This window comes from Papilio polytes, unplaced genomic scaffold, assembly GCF_000836215.1.
Source record: "Papilio polytes unplaced genomic scaffold, Ppol_1.0 DF824102.1, whole genome shotgun sequence".
In the NCBI taxonomy this organism is placed as follows: domain Eukaryota; kingdom Metazoa; phylum Arthropoda; class Insecta; order Lepidoptera; family Papilionidae; genus Papilio; species Papilio polytes.
Genome location: NW_013525102.1, coordinates 334,288 through 348,896, shown reverse-complemented (window position 1 = coordinate 348,896; position 14,609 = coordinate 334,288). Strand labels below are relative to the sequence as shown.

General features: G+C 34.5%; 2 protein-coding genes across 2 annotated transcripts; one reads left to right on the top strand and one right to left on the bottom strand.

Annotated features, from left to right (window-relative positions):
• Positions 1-643: 643 nt before the first annotated feature.
• Positions 644-6,612, bottom strand: LOC106099420 (lactase-phlorizin hydrolase-like). Its single transcript, XM_013277979.1, has 11 exons — positions 6,484-6,612; positions 6,098-6,240; positions 5,368-6,032; positions 4,950-5,258; positions 4,601-4,839; positions 4,324-4,482; positions 2,943-3,079; positions 2,090-2,754; positions 1,602-1,910; positions 1,179-1,417; positions 644-872 (listed from the first exon to the last, which is right to left on the bottom strand). Exons 1-11 carry the CDS (start codon positions 6,501-6,503, stop codon positions 713-715), a joined length of 3,045 nt encoding a protein of 1,014 aa, XP_013133433.1. The 5' UTR covers positions 6,504-6,612; the 3' UTR covers positions 644-712.
• Positions 6,613-6,977: 365 nt separating this feature from the next.
• Positions 6,978-13,697, top strand: LOC106099419 (lactase-phlorizin hydrolase-like). The gene is made up of 12 exons (XM_013277978.1): positions 6,978-7,066; positions 7,235-7,377; positions 7,460-8,124; positions 8,385-8,693; positions 8,984-9,222; positions 9,333-9,489; positions 11,204-11,304; positions 11,592-11,734; positions 11,826-12,490; positions 12,675-12,983; positions 13,175-13,413; positions 13,496-13,697. The coding sequence occupies exons 1-12, from the start codon at positions 7,047-7,049 to the stop codon at positions 13,653-13,655; spliced, it is 3,150 nt and encodes a 1,049-aa protein (XP_013133432.1). The 5' UTR covers positions 6,978-7,046; the 3' UTR covers positions 13,656-13,697.
• The last annotated feature ends 912 nt before the right edge of the window (positions 13,698-14,609 follow it).

Below are 14,609 nucleotides of genomic sequence, written 5' to 3'. Positions count from 1 at the left end.
ATTATTGCCTATCTAAACATTGTTGTTTGTGCTGTATGTAACCTAAGATGTAAAGTAAGTGTTTTGGAAATTGTTTAGCATTAATATTAGAAACTAGCTATTCCCATGCGACTTCGTCCGCTTTCAATTATAAAAGTTTCATTTCGTTGTTCACATTTGTCAAATTATCAATTACAAATGTCAAAATGACATGACAAACATTGGCAACTTGATGTTGGCAGCAACTTATGGTCTCTTTCCCACATTAGGATTTTTATCCAAAATGTTTACCCCTAAGTTTAACAGCGTGAAAATATATAGCCTAAAGCGTGACGTAAGTGTAGGGCTTTTTATTAAAAAAAGAATTATTCAAAAATATGCTGTAATTGCTGACATCTTAGGCAACAAAGAAGTGTGTTTTGCTTTATTATACGAGTATTAGTATAAATGAAGTCTTAATACGGCGAAGTTGAATGTCGTTGGCATTCGGGACATTTTAATTTTTATTTCTTACAACAACTGTGCATACATTTCTGTCGTCATAATAAGTAACGTTTTGTTCCGAGTTACCATATACCATTTAGTTTATAAATTTTAACATTGTTCTATTCTTTCAACGTTAAGGGAAAAATAATTTATTTTATCATTAAATCAAACTTCGATAATAACTTCAGAATTTATTACACAAATTAAAAAAAATCAGTACATATTTAATAGTTTTGCAGTATGCCAGTCAATGTCCCTTATCTATAGTCATGACGTAAGTTTCAGGTTCATAGTTCCAGTCGAGCTCGTGAGTACGCACGATTTGTTTGTAGACGAAGGCTGATTTGCGTGGTGTGCGTGTGCGATTTGGACTAGAGAAATCCACCTCGTAAAGACCAAAACGCTCCCTAAAACAAAAAGCATTGTCTACATTAGTGGATACCTACTTATATTTGATGTTTAGACTTTCCCAAAATTACTAAATCGTTTTAGACATGGCTAAGACCGGAATAGGCTTAGTAAGGAATCAAAAAGTAAGTTAATAAAGGCCGGCAACGCATCTGTAGTTCCTCTGGTGTTACGGATGTCCATGGGCGTCGTTGACCACCTTTGTCTTCACGCCGCTCGTTTGCCCCCATTTATTATAAAAAAAAGTTACACGTCAGGACGAAGATTGGGTATGATATCCGATAATCATGAAAATATACACGTACGTATAACCAGCTGCCCATTCAAAGTTGTCCATCATGCTCCAAGCGGTGTAGGCGCGTATGTCAGAACCTTCAGCGATGGCATCCAGCATGGCGGAGATGTAGTGACGGTAGTAAGTGACGCGGTCGTCGTCCTGCAAGCCGCCGCGCGTCGCGAATCCATTTTCTGTCACAAGTACTGGAGGATTGTGGTAGTCATTTCTTATCTTCGTCAAAAGATAATAGAATCCTTTTGGCACGAACTGGAAGACAACGTTAGAATAATTAAATTTGTTTCTGTTTTAAAAACAATGAATAACACTTAAATCCTGCTGTTTTTGATAAAAATTAACTGTATTAAAAATAATCTGTTTATGGTCCACTATAGCTTTAACTTATTGGCTTACTTTTGTCACAATTTTTATTACGAGAGAAATTTAAGTTTACCTTAGTCGCATTAGATTCTCCTATTTGCCAAGCCTCCCCGAAATAAGTAGCAGCTCCAAGATCGTCGTCGGTGGAAGGGGACGCAAACATACCATTCACTGATTCATTTCTGTAGACGTAGAACGAGAAATAATGATTTAGACCAAAATAATCTGAAGTGCCTTTGATGAAAGCGATTTCTTTAGGGCTCAATTCGGGAAGCCTGGATCTAAAGAAGCCTTGTTCAGCGCTCTTCTGTGCCACTCGCTTTTTCATAGAAGGTGGAAAGTCGCCAGTTTTAGAAAAAATTGGATGGGAATATATTGCCCACTGAAACGGAAATACATGTTATTATTAAATTTTGATTATATTATTAATTGTAAATGTTTTAATTGGTTTTTCAATATGTACCACGTTGCTTGAAAGGCAATATTAAAAGAAGAGATAATTTGTGTGTTAAAATTTACATAAGTGAGTCGATATTTCAAAATGAGAAAATAAATACGTACATTAAAGTCATTAGCTTCTAGAGCGGCTTCTTTGTATTTTTCAAACTCGTATGAATAAAACTGAGCGCTCAATGAAATGAATATAGCGCCGTTCTGCTTGGGTCGAAACTCTTTATCGTATATGTGATACGCTTTGGCATGTGCCAGCAGTAAATTCCTGGCACAAAGGTAATCGGCCACTCCTGAGATCTGAAGCATCGGCGCCAACAGGTCTCTGCCGTAACCGAAGTCACAAATTTGTGCCGGCTCGTTTATAGTGATCCATTTTTTAACCTTATGTCCAAACAGTTTGAAACAGACGCGCGCGAAATCTGAATACCAGTCGATTATGTATGGATTCGACCAGCCACCCATCTTTTGCAATTTCTGCGGAAGGTCCCAATGATAGATTGTGACGATGGGTTCTATATTATATTTAAGCATTTCGTCTATTAAATTATTGTAGTATTTCACTCCAGCGTCGTTAACATTATCCGGAAATGCCGTGGGTAAGATGCGAGGCCAGGAAAGTGAAAATCTGTAATAGTCCAGGCCTAACTCTCGCATCATTTCCACGTCTCTCTTGTACAAGTAGTAGGAATTAGCAGCAATGTCACCATTTGAACGATCTCTGATCGCACTGGCGTTTGTATGTGTCAGGTAATCCCAAATACTTTCGGTTTTTCCTGAAAATAAGAAAAAAAAATCTAAAACAGGATGGTTAGGCACACTATATGAGTAAAAAAACTAGTTTATGGCATAGAGGCCATACTTAGCCTTGACTTTTATTGAAATAGAACTTGGAAACCGCGTAGTTTCAATTTAAGTATCAACTAGAATTAATGTGTTTAAGTCTTAACAACGGTATGCTCACCATCTACGTTCCAGGCTCCTTCGATCTGATAAGCGGCAGTCGCGGTGCCGAAGCGAAACCCAACAGGAAACTTTCTTGTGCTCCGACTATTGTAATACTTACTATCAGCAAACACCGCATTTACGAAGACAAAGAGCCTGGAAAGTGTATGATAAATCTACTTTGATTTTTTGATTTAGTATTATGATATCTAAAACAATGACGTCAATACAAAAAGTTATATGTAAACTGTTAATAAATAAATTTGTGATAGTTGTATTAATAAAAAAAACCTTATTTGCACTATAAATTTGAACAGTAAAAATGAATGTATTTAAATAATATTTTCACCATTCCCATATGCAATTTAATAAAAGTATGTCGAATAAGAACTTCAACAATTTGACTAACTAGTTCGTTTTTAATTTTATTCAGATTAATATTTTTAATCAAGTACTATAACAATCATATTTAAAGTAAGGTTTTAGGAACTCACAAAAAACGCGTGCGCGAGCACATTTTAGCTGCTCGCATTTACTCACAACGAACGTTATGCTACGAATGCAAATTATTCTTAAATTGCCAGCTGTTTTGTTTAATAATATTTTCCGCTATAAGTTTATCACTAGCACCATCTTTACGTTTTGAGGCTACAACTACACGTTCAGTATTAATTTTTTTTTCATGCAACTTATCCTTTTAATTTATTTTGGTAATGGATAATTTAGTATCATCAGCCAATCAGTTCAATGCCAGACATAGGCCTTCCCCAATTCATACTGGGCCAGTAATGTTTCTCATTAAAATTGTTAACCTTCACCATTCTTTCGAGGTTATAAGAATTAAGCCTTTGTTAAATTACTTAATGTACCGTAACGTACTTGAAAATATCTAGTATTCATGTATATAACCTTCGAATTATCTAAATATATTTTTATATTAACAGTTGTATAAATAAAAAATACTTTATAATTATAATCAATAGTGACAAATTGTAAATTTGGAAAGGGTTCATTAAACTCCATTGTAGTCCGAATTATTTTAGCAAATGACAATTGATAAAATTTTGATTCTACTATGAGACAAAAACGGTTTAAGTAAAATAAAACGTGTCAGTCTCTCTCTCTCTCTCTCTCTCTCTCTCTCTCTCTCTCCCTCTCACACTCTCTTTCTTGCTCATTCTTTCTCTGACAAAAATATACATAACACTCTTAATCATCCCGGCTAGTCATCTTAAACAAAAGTGAATGCCGTAGAAATCTAGCTCAGAAGCGCTTGCGCTAGTAGAACTGTCTGGTAGTAGGTCAATTAGGAGGTCGATTTTCAGTTAAATTTTAATTTAAAATTTATAGTTAACAAAAAGAATTAACATAACATGTAATTGTAAAAAAACTGCAAGGTTCAGTGTCCCTCGTCGATGGTCATAACGTCGGTGTTGGGCTCGTAGTGCATGTCGAGCTCCCGCGTGCGTAGAATCTGCTTGTACACGAAGGCGGACTTGCGCGGCGTGCGTGTGCGTTCCGCGCTCTCATAGTCAACCTCGTACAGACCGTAGCGCTCACTGAAAACATAAAAATATATTTGCATTAAAAAAAGATGATAATCTATAAATAAATACTTAAATCTATTTTATAAAATGTTCTGCTACTTATTTAAGAAAAAAGAAAAAAATGACATACGTGTAACCAGCAGTCCATTCGAAGTTGTCCATAAGACTCCACGCTGTATAGCTTCGGACGTCTGATCCTTCTTCTATGGCATCCAGCATAGCGCTGATGTAATGTTTGTAATAGGTGACGCGGTCTTCATCGTTCAGTCCTCCGTGTGTGGCGAACCCGTTTTCTGTGATTATAACTGGAGGATTTTCATAATCTTCTCTTATTTTTGCTAATAATTTGGTGAAACCCCATGGAACCAACTAAAATATATTGAGTAATTCTTTTACAATTCCCAAAATCAAACCGATTTTAAAAATAGTAATAAAAATAAGAAGATATACTTAGAAGTCAAAATCTTGCGAAAACTTACATTCGTTTTTGTTGATTCGCCAATCCTCCATTCATCGTATGTATAAGTAATAACTCCATGGTCGTCATCAAATGATGGTGATTCATAATAGTTTAAGCTAGATTCATTCCGGTACACATATAAAGTCGAGTAATGATTAAGACCGAAATAATCTGACGAGCCTCGAACGTAGGCAATTTCTTCGTCGGTAAATTCGGGCAGCCTTGATCTTGGATAACCTTGTTGAATACTCTTTTTAGCTACGGCTACTTTTACAGATTTTGGAAAGTCACCGATAGTAGAAAAGATAGGATGCGAGTAAACAGCCCACTAGAAAAAATTAATAAAAGCTATGTGATTATATCTATGAATAGTATATGTCATTCAAACGTTAGGTCTGCAGCTGACACAGAAAAATCCAAAAATGTAAAAAACTCACAAAGAAGTCGTTAGCTTCTTGAGCAGCGACTGCAAATTCTTCATGCTCCGCATCGTACCACTGCGCGCTGAGAGAAATAAAAATCGAGCCACCCTGAGTCGGTCGGAACTCTTCGTCATAGATGTGATATGCTTTTGCATGAGCTAGCAACAAGTTTTTCGCACACAAATAATCTGCCATACCCCTAATGTTCAAAATCGGGGCTAGTTTGTAGTCCCCATAGCCATTGTAGCAAATTTGGTGAGGCTCATTTATAGTGATCCAATCCTTAACTCTATCACCAAATAATTCGAAAGCGACACGTGCGTAGTCTGAATACCAGTCAACAATGTTAGGGTTGGCCCATCCACCCATTTCCTGCAGTTTTTGTGGCAAATCCCAATGATACAACGTAACCATTGGTTTGATATTGTACTTGAGCATTTCATCAATCAAATTATTATAATATTGAACTCCTGCTTCATTTATTTTGTCTGGAAAACTTGTTGGTAAAATTCTGGTCCATGACAGTGAGAATCTGTAAAAGTCTAAGCCCAGCTCCCGCATCATCTCCACGTCTCTTTTATATAAGTGATAAGAATCGTCAGCGATGTCGCCATTTGAACAGTCCAGGACGTAAAATGGTTTCTCATGTGTTAAATGATCCCATATATTCTCGGATTTTCCTAAAATTATAATTTATTGTAACTTTAAGTATAAAGTTTACAAAAATGAAAAGAAATCTATATACCATCTTCATCCCATGCTCCTTCGACCTGATAAGATGCGGTGGCTGTACCGAAAAGGAATTTATCAGGGAATTTTCTAACTTCGTGTCGTATATTATTAGGGATTGTACCTTCACCAATAGCGATGAACGTACTTATAAGAAATCTGTAAAATTAAAGGATTTAATTTTTGGTGTTCTTTTTAAGTTATAATTTTTAATTTTAATGGAACAATTAATAACGAAAGAGCTTTAATTTACGTTTCCCGATCGTAACTCCACACTTCAAATCAGTTAAGCTAAGCACGAATATATAATACGAATATGTGTACGAGTACATAACAAAAACATTACCCTCCTGTCAATTGGACTAAAATCACAAGAATAACTAATATAGTATCAGTACTTACAATAATTGAAGTAATGCCATCGTGTGATGTTTTCCTTCAGCGGTTTCATGCGCTTTTTATATTGCTCATCTCTCTTATCACTCTTTTAATCTCATCAACGCATCACAGTGCTAAGCCCTATCATACTCGAACAAAATTTATTGTCTGTTTCAAATATTGTTTACGTTATGTATGTCGTATTCCTAACATTTCACTTTTTTATCTTCAAGTGTAAGTGGATTGATAAAAATCCGTACTTGTTTGTTACACGCCAATAGAGGTTCAGAAGAATATTCTTTGAATTTCTAAATTACGAAATAAAAATTACCTTTATCGGTAAAATTTACGACTCTTACAAAGTAAGAATATTTTTTAAACATCTATAGAGAAATACTTTTCGCTTAGGAGACTAATCGATATGAAAAGAAAGAGATAAAAGACTGATAACTCACACGCGAATAACAAAGTGCTCATAACATTGGAAAGATTAATATAAAATCGTCAAGATAATGATAAAAGTGTCATACAGATGGTAAAAAGCTATAAATAAGACTGGTGACGATCAGGAAAGGTAAAGTCACGCAATGGCGGGGCTTCAATTCCTGTAAGTAGTCAAATTGTTCAATTTTATTACAAAATATCTCGCCACCACCCATCTCCCCATAACTTGACGCGTTTCCATCCAATGATGAAATAAGTCCTTGTTCTAATATTTTCTACCAAATGTGTTTGTTATTTATGTTCATTTTTAAACTGTTCCTAACTATTCCAGCCTTCTCTTATCTGTTTCCATACTTATTGCCAACGGAAAAATCATCAAAAACGCTAGGCACGAGGTGCGGAAATTCCCTGACAACTTTTTGTTCGGCACAGCCACAGCTTCTTACCAGGTAGAAGGAGCGTGGGATGAAGATGGTATGAAGACTTTCTGACTTGTTTCTTCCTATAGTATTTAAAATAAATAATAAGAATTGAATGGTGGTAATTAAATTTGCAGGAAAATCGGAAAGTATTTGGGATCACATTACCCACGAGAATCCCTGTGTTACAAAAGATTGTTTGAATGGCGACATCGCTGATGATTCTTATCACCAATATAAGAGAGATGTAGAGATGATGAGGGAGCTGGGCCTTGACTATTACAGATTTTCTCTCTCGTGGCCAAGAATTTTACCAACTAGCTTTCCAGATCAAATAAACGAACTAGGTGTTCAGTATTATAATAATTTAATTGATGAAATGCTAAAGTACAATATTAAACCAATGATTACGTTGTATCATTGGGATTTGCCTCAAAAACTGCAGGAGATGGGTGGATGGACCAACCCTAACATAATTGACTGGTACTCAGACTACGCTCGTGTTGCTTTTGGGTTATTTGGTGATAGAGTCAAAGATTGGATCACAATCAATGAACCGCACCCAGTTTGTTACTATGGTTATGGAGATAAAGCAATGGCTCCTCTTCTTAACATCAAGGGTATCGCAGACTATATGTGTACGAAAAACTTATTGTTAGCTCACGCTAAAGCGTACCACATCTACGACAAAGAATTCCGACCGACACAGGGTGGTAAGATTTTTATTGCACTGAGCGCACAATGGTACGATACTGAGTACGAGGAATTTTCAGTTGCAGCTGAGGAAGCTAACGATTTCTCGGTTAGTAAAATATCATTTGATTTTTACAATAGTTATAATTATAATATTTGATAAAGCTTTTCTAAAATTAACTCTGTGTAACCTGCAGATTTCTGTTTATATACTACCTACTAATTCATTCAGAAATTCTGGGGTACTCTCTTTCACTAAAGTAATAATCAGTTATTATGGTATACAAAAACCTATGTTAGTAACCGAAGGAGCACTATACATTATTATGTAACTACTTAGTCTTAAACAGATGTTAATTTTATTTTTAGTGGGCGATTTATTCTCATCCCATATTTTCGGAAACCGGCGATTTCCCGAAATCTTTAAAAGAAACAGTAGCCGCTAAAAGCGCTGAACAAGGTTTTCGCAGATCAAGGCTGCCGGAATTCACTCAGGAGGAAATTGACTACATCCGCGGTACATCTGATTATTTTGGACTTAATCACTACTCTACAAAATATGTTTATCGTAATGAATCTACGATAAATTATTACGAGTCACCGTCGTTTGAAGATGATCTAGGTGTTATAATGTACACCTATGATGACTGGAAGATTGGGGAATCGGAATTCACAAAAGTAAGCGTCATTACAAGGCCAACTGTCTATAACGATGTTCCTATAAATTTGATTATCTTTTGGTGTCTTAGCCAGATCTACCGATCATCTCTCCTGTTGCCGGCGCACCAGGCTTTCGTCCTCCAAATAATTCTATTATCTCAGGCATCACTCCCTTCTTGATCATGTTTATTTAAATTATGGCAATCAATATACTTACATCCATCTTATAAGGCTTTTGCCATTCGGTATAAGAACACTTTATTACTTTGTTTTGGAATTTTGCTATTACCACAATATTCGTATTTCAGTTTGTTCCATGGGGATTCTACAAACTGTTAACAAAAATCAGAGTAGATTATGGTAATCCTTCTGTGATAATTACTGAAAATGGTTTTGCAACACTCGGAGGCTTGAACGATGACGATCGCATTACTTACTACAAGTATTATATGAACGCCATGCTGGATGCTATTGAGGATGGATCTGATGTTCAGGGATACACGGCTTGGAGTCTAATGGATAATTTTGAATGGTTACAAGGCTATACGTCAGTACTTTTATTTTATACCATAAAAGTAGTCAAACCTTTCATAAACTAATTTTTAATTTACACGTCAATCACTTTTTTTAATAAACGATTTATCAAATTATTTTAAGGCAACGTTTCGGTTTGTACGAGGTGGACTACGAGAGCGCGGAACGCACGCGCACGCCGCGCAAGTCCGCCTTCGTGTACAAGCAAATTGTGCGAACGCGCGAACTCGACATGCACTACGAGCCCGACACCGACGTCATGACCATCGACGAGGGACACTGAACGTTTTGATTTTATAAATAAATAACTGAACATTATGTTTATCTAATTCACTATTCTTAATCCAAGATGTGCTCATGTAATTTTAAGAGCACAAAGCTACTTTTAAATGATATTAAATTTTGATGAAAGATGTTTTAAATGATAATTTTATTTTTTATTTTTTTTTTATAGTAACTAATATGTTTTAAAGTTGTGTTCTTTTTTATAATTCTTTTGGTCAATAAATAGTGTTCGTATTTTTATTTTATTTTATTTATAATAAATTATCAATGAAATAATTAAGGTGGTATTCGAGATAGCATAAATAAGACTTCTCTAAGGTTTCTCTTCTCTAAGACCTTCGCCTATGTCCAACAGTGATCAGATAAAGGCTGATGATGACGATCATACATAATGCAAAAATAAAATGATTATACATTGATACTTTTTTATGAAGTTACTGTTACCAAGTTGCGCGCTCTATCCTCCGGCCGCGTCTTCACTTAGGTTAGGTGGAGTCGTAGTCAAGCGCTGGTTTATTTATGTTAACAAAAAAAGTTTTATCATGTAATCGACATTCTTCCAACTTTGTGTGAGTTAGAGGTTAATAGATTTTTTTAAATTGCTGATTGATCTAAAAAAATTCTCTGGCGATAAACCGCAAAATAGGTGAATCGAAATTATTATGTAACAAAAATATGAATAATAAACAGATCAATCAATCAAAGATAAATATCAACATTCACTGTAAACTTTTATTGATGCCAGAGATAATTGCTCTATAGGTAGAAGAAAATTCAAGAATCTCACAAGCACTATTGCGATATACCTTATTATAGAAATTACCAAGAAAAGTCACGTGTTTCAAAATTGGGTGGGAAGAAAGAAGGACAAATTTCTAATATAATCATTATTTCTGCGTTATACCTCGGAAAAGGGTTATAAAAAACCCTAGTGCTAGTAAGTACAGCATAGTAAGTCCTCGGAAGAGTAATTCATCATAATAAAAATACTTTGGACCATTAAGGGTTTTTTTTTTTATTTAACCACTATATATATTTTTTTATATTCGTAGCTCAGTGTAGGTCACCACAGCGAGTTTTTTCTCTGACTCGATAATAGGATATTAATCCCGCGTTATTGTAAAGAAATGCATTGGAAATTTCATCCGACTGAATTAAAAAAATTGTACACTTAAAATATCCTATAAGAAAAAGATGCGAAAATAATCATGATTTCAAAATACATTAGTCTACAGCCCGCTATGGACACATAATAACTGATAGTTTTAACTTTAATATTTAACCTGACAGCAACTTTGCGTATGTGAACAAAACTTTAACTGGACAACACAACTAACTGAACAGTTCGACTGTTCAGAAATTCCTTGTTTTCCATTTTAACGAGCCAATATATTATTCTAAATGTTAAATATTTCCTTTTCCATTTATGAGCAACTAATTTAAATGCTTCTATTTTTTAGCAATTCAAGAATATTTTTATGTAACGTCGTTTTTTACTTGATTTTATTGAAAGTTAAAACAAAAAAGAGAATTATGAGATTTATATATATATGGTGTTTACATGAAAGTTAGCATAAAACTCATGCGGATTTAAATTCAACGTAATATTACACTCGAAAGTATGTAAAGATAATGTGTCGATAGATTAGTAACTACACAAAAAAAAAAAAAAACAAAATACATGTAACTCATAATTGACAATCGTCAAGATAGTGATAAAAGTGACATGTTTGCCTGCTAAAACTAGTATAAATAAAGCTAGTTTTCTTCGCTGGAGGTTAAGTCACGCAATGGCGGCGTTACAGATACTGTAAGTAACTTTATTTTTGTTTTTTTTTTTTTTTTATTTTAAAATGTAGTAGACGATACTTGTTAATTTACTAATATTTCTTGTTAATATTCCAAGCTCTAGTCTTGTGCTAGGATACGGTCCACGATAAGATTATAATAGCAGAATTAGATGCATAGATCACGTCATTGAGGCCAAATCCTTAAAATGACTAAATTGGCCTCCAAATTATAACATGTTTTAACATAACAAGATCTCGTAATACGACATATTGTGTTTTTTACCTTAAATGCACCTTAATCTTACAGTTTTCTTGTTACTGCGTCTATAATAATAACTGAAAGCAAAATAATTAATCAAGTTCGACATGAAGTTAGGAAATTTCCTGACAATTTTCGTTTCGGCACAGCCACCGCTTCCTATCAGGTAGAAGGAGCATGGAATGAAGACGGTACGATTATAGTAACACATTATATAACATTTAATCTATTTAAACTAACAAATAAATCGAAATGAATGTCAAATGTTAACCAATTTTCCAGGAAAAACCGAAAGCATTTGGGACCATGTGACCCACGAAAATCCATGCATTACAACGGACTGTTTAAATGGCGATATCGCAGACGATTCTTATCACCAATATAAGAGAGATGTAGAGATGATGCGGGAGCTAGGCCTGGATCATTACAGATTTTCACTTTCGTGGCCAAGAATTTTACCAACCAGTTTTCCCGACAAAATCAACGAAGCAGGAGTTCAGTATTATAACAATTTGATTGATGAAATGCTTAAATACAACATTCAGCCAATGATTACGCTGTATCATTGGGACTTGCCACAAAAACTTCAAGACATGGGTGGATGGACCAACCCTAATATTATTGACTGGTACTCAGACTACACGCGTGTTGCGTTTGAGTTATTTGGGGATAGAGTTAAGGATTGGATTACAATCAATGAAGCTCACGCAGTCTGCTATGCTGGCTATGGAGACAAAGCGTTGGCACCCCTTCTTAACATCAAGGGTATCGCAGACTATATGTGTACGAGAAACTTGTTGTTAGCTCATGCAAAAGCATATCACATTTACGATAAAGAGTTTCGTCCAACTCAGGGTGGAAAGATTTCCATGACTATTGTCGCGCAGTATTATGATACAGAACATGAAGAATTCGCACAAGCTGCTGAAGAAGCAAATGATTTCTCGGTCAGTAATGGTATTAATAATAGATTTTGTTAAACAACATTTAAAAGTTGCATTAAAAACCCCTTATCAGAAATAATCTTAAAGGTCCAAAATTTATATTATTTCAAAATAAAATTTCACTAAATTTGACTGAAATAGATTTGCAATTTTTTTTTATGTTAAACTAACAAATTTAATTTTCTAGTGGGGCCTTTATACTCACCCTATATTTTCGGAAACTGGCGATTTTCCAAAGTCCCTTAAAGAAAGAGTAGCCGCTAAAAGCGCAGAACAAGGATTTCCCAGATCAAGGCTTCCGGAATTCACTCAAGAGGAAATTGACTACATTCGCGGTACATCTGATTACTTAGGACTTAATCACTATTATACAAGTTTTGTTTATCGCAATGAGTCTACCATGAACTATTACGAGACACCGTCCTTCGATGATGACTTGGGTGTTATGATGTACACGTATGACGATTGGATTATTGGTGAATCTGATTTCACGAAAGTAAGTAAAAAATGATAATTTTTTTAAAGTATTTGCTCAAAACATTTAACCATAACTTGTATTATTCCTGATTCGATTTGAGAGTCTTAAATAGAGTTGTATTGTAATTGCAATAAACGTATTTGAAGGTTCAAAGCGACAGAAAGGCTTGATTGAATTGTATCTTGAAAAATATGGCCATTTCTTTTCAGTTTGTTCCATGGGGTTTCTACAAGCTATTAACGAAGATAAGAGAGGATTATAGAAATCCTACAATTGTTATAACAGAGAATGGGTTTGCATCACACGGGGGGTTGAATGATGACGATCGCATTAAATACTACAGACATCACTTGAGCGCTGTACTGGACGCCATTGAAGACGGATCAGATATCCAAGGTTATACGGCATGGAGTATGATGGACAATTTCGAATGGCTAAGAGGATACACGTATGCATATTTTATTAACGGACACATAATGCTTTATTTGATATTTTAAAAATAAATAACTCGAATTTTAATTTGTTGGCAGTGAGCGCTTTGGTTTATACGAGGTGGACTACGAAAGCGCGGAGCGCACACGCACGCCGCGCAAGTCTGCCTTCGTGTACAAGCAGATTGTGCGCACGCGGGAACTCGACATGCACTATGAGCCCGACACTGACGTCATGACTATCGACGAGGGACACTGAACATTTGCTATATCTTACATCGAATTATAAAAACGTTACAAATAGAAATTTGTTTTTCATTTGCCCTAATTTACTTTTACAATTTTGTAAAATAATTAATGAAAACACTAAACATTAAAAGTAAATGTTTTATGAAGTATATATAGGTAGTAACTATTTTTGCAAATTTAAAATTAGTCAAACACAATTTTGATTAGATGTGATGAGTACATTTTAGAATACAAACCAATCAAGTGATATGATGACATTGTAAATAGTTACCTCATAGAAGTTCTCATTATAATGAACCTGATTTAGAAGTGAACTAAATTATGATAGCTCACTAGAACCCCGTATTATAAAAAAATGACGAGAATCTTATAAAGCTCTTGTTATATTGTTTTTTTTTTTGTATTTTTTTTTCGATGGGTTTTATTTTTTTTTAAGGAACAATCGCTAGCGTAATGTCTCTTACGCGCTCAGAAACATTTGTCGCACTACTCTTGGACTTATCATTACACTACATTATACTATATTAAATGCTTAAAGGTCTTATTTAAAACAAAACTGTACTTTATTGTTTTAAGCTTATGTACTTTTACTCGAAAAGGGGCGATCCATATTATAAAAGTTGATTTTTAAAAATTGTCGAATTAAATTCGACAATATCTGTATAACTACAGAGGAAAAACAAAGAAATGTAAATAAGGAAAATCGGAAGTTTTTTACAAAAGTATGCAAACATTATTAATGGTATAAGACAAATAATATTTTAGTAAATAATAATAATAATAATAATAATAATAATAACTCATTTAATCCATTCAGAACGTAAAATAACATAGTAGTAGCCGATAAAAGATTAAGGGAATAAAAATAATAATACATCTACATGCTAAAACACAGAACAACAGAATAATCGAATATACACGAAGCACTTACATAATTGGCAAATGTAAAAAACAAACAAAAAAA

Coding starts and splice junctions, on each gene's coding strand:
- LOC106099420 (XM_013277979.1), bottom strand. CDS start 6,503: ATGGCATTACTTCAATTATT. Junction 4,840..4,949: donor GCGAATCAACAAAAACGAAT/GTAAGTTTTCGC, acceptor AATATATTTTAG/TTGGTTCCATGGGGTTTCAC. Junction 1,911..2,089: donor TAGAAGCTAATGACTTTAAT/GTACGTATTTAT, acceptor TTTCCGTTTCAG/TGGGCAATATATTCCCATCC.
- LOC106099419 (XM_013277978.1), top strand. CDS start 7,047: ATGGCGGGGCTTCAATTCCT. Junction 7,067..7,234: donor ATGGCGGGGCTTCAATTCCT/GTAAGTAGTCAA, acceptor TAACTATTCCAG/CCTTCTCTTATCTGTTTCCA. Junction 13,414..13,495: donor GAATGGCTAAGAGGATACAC/GTATGCATATTT, acceptor ATTTGTTGGCAG/TGAGCGCTTTGGTTTATACG.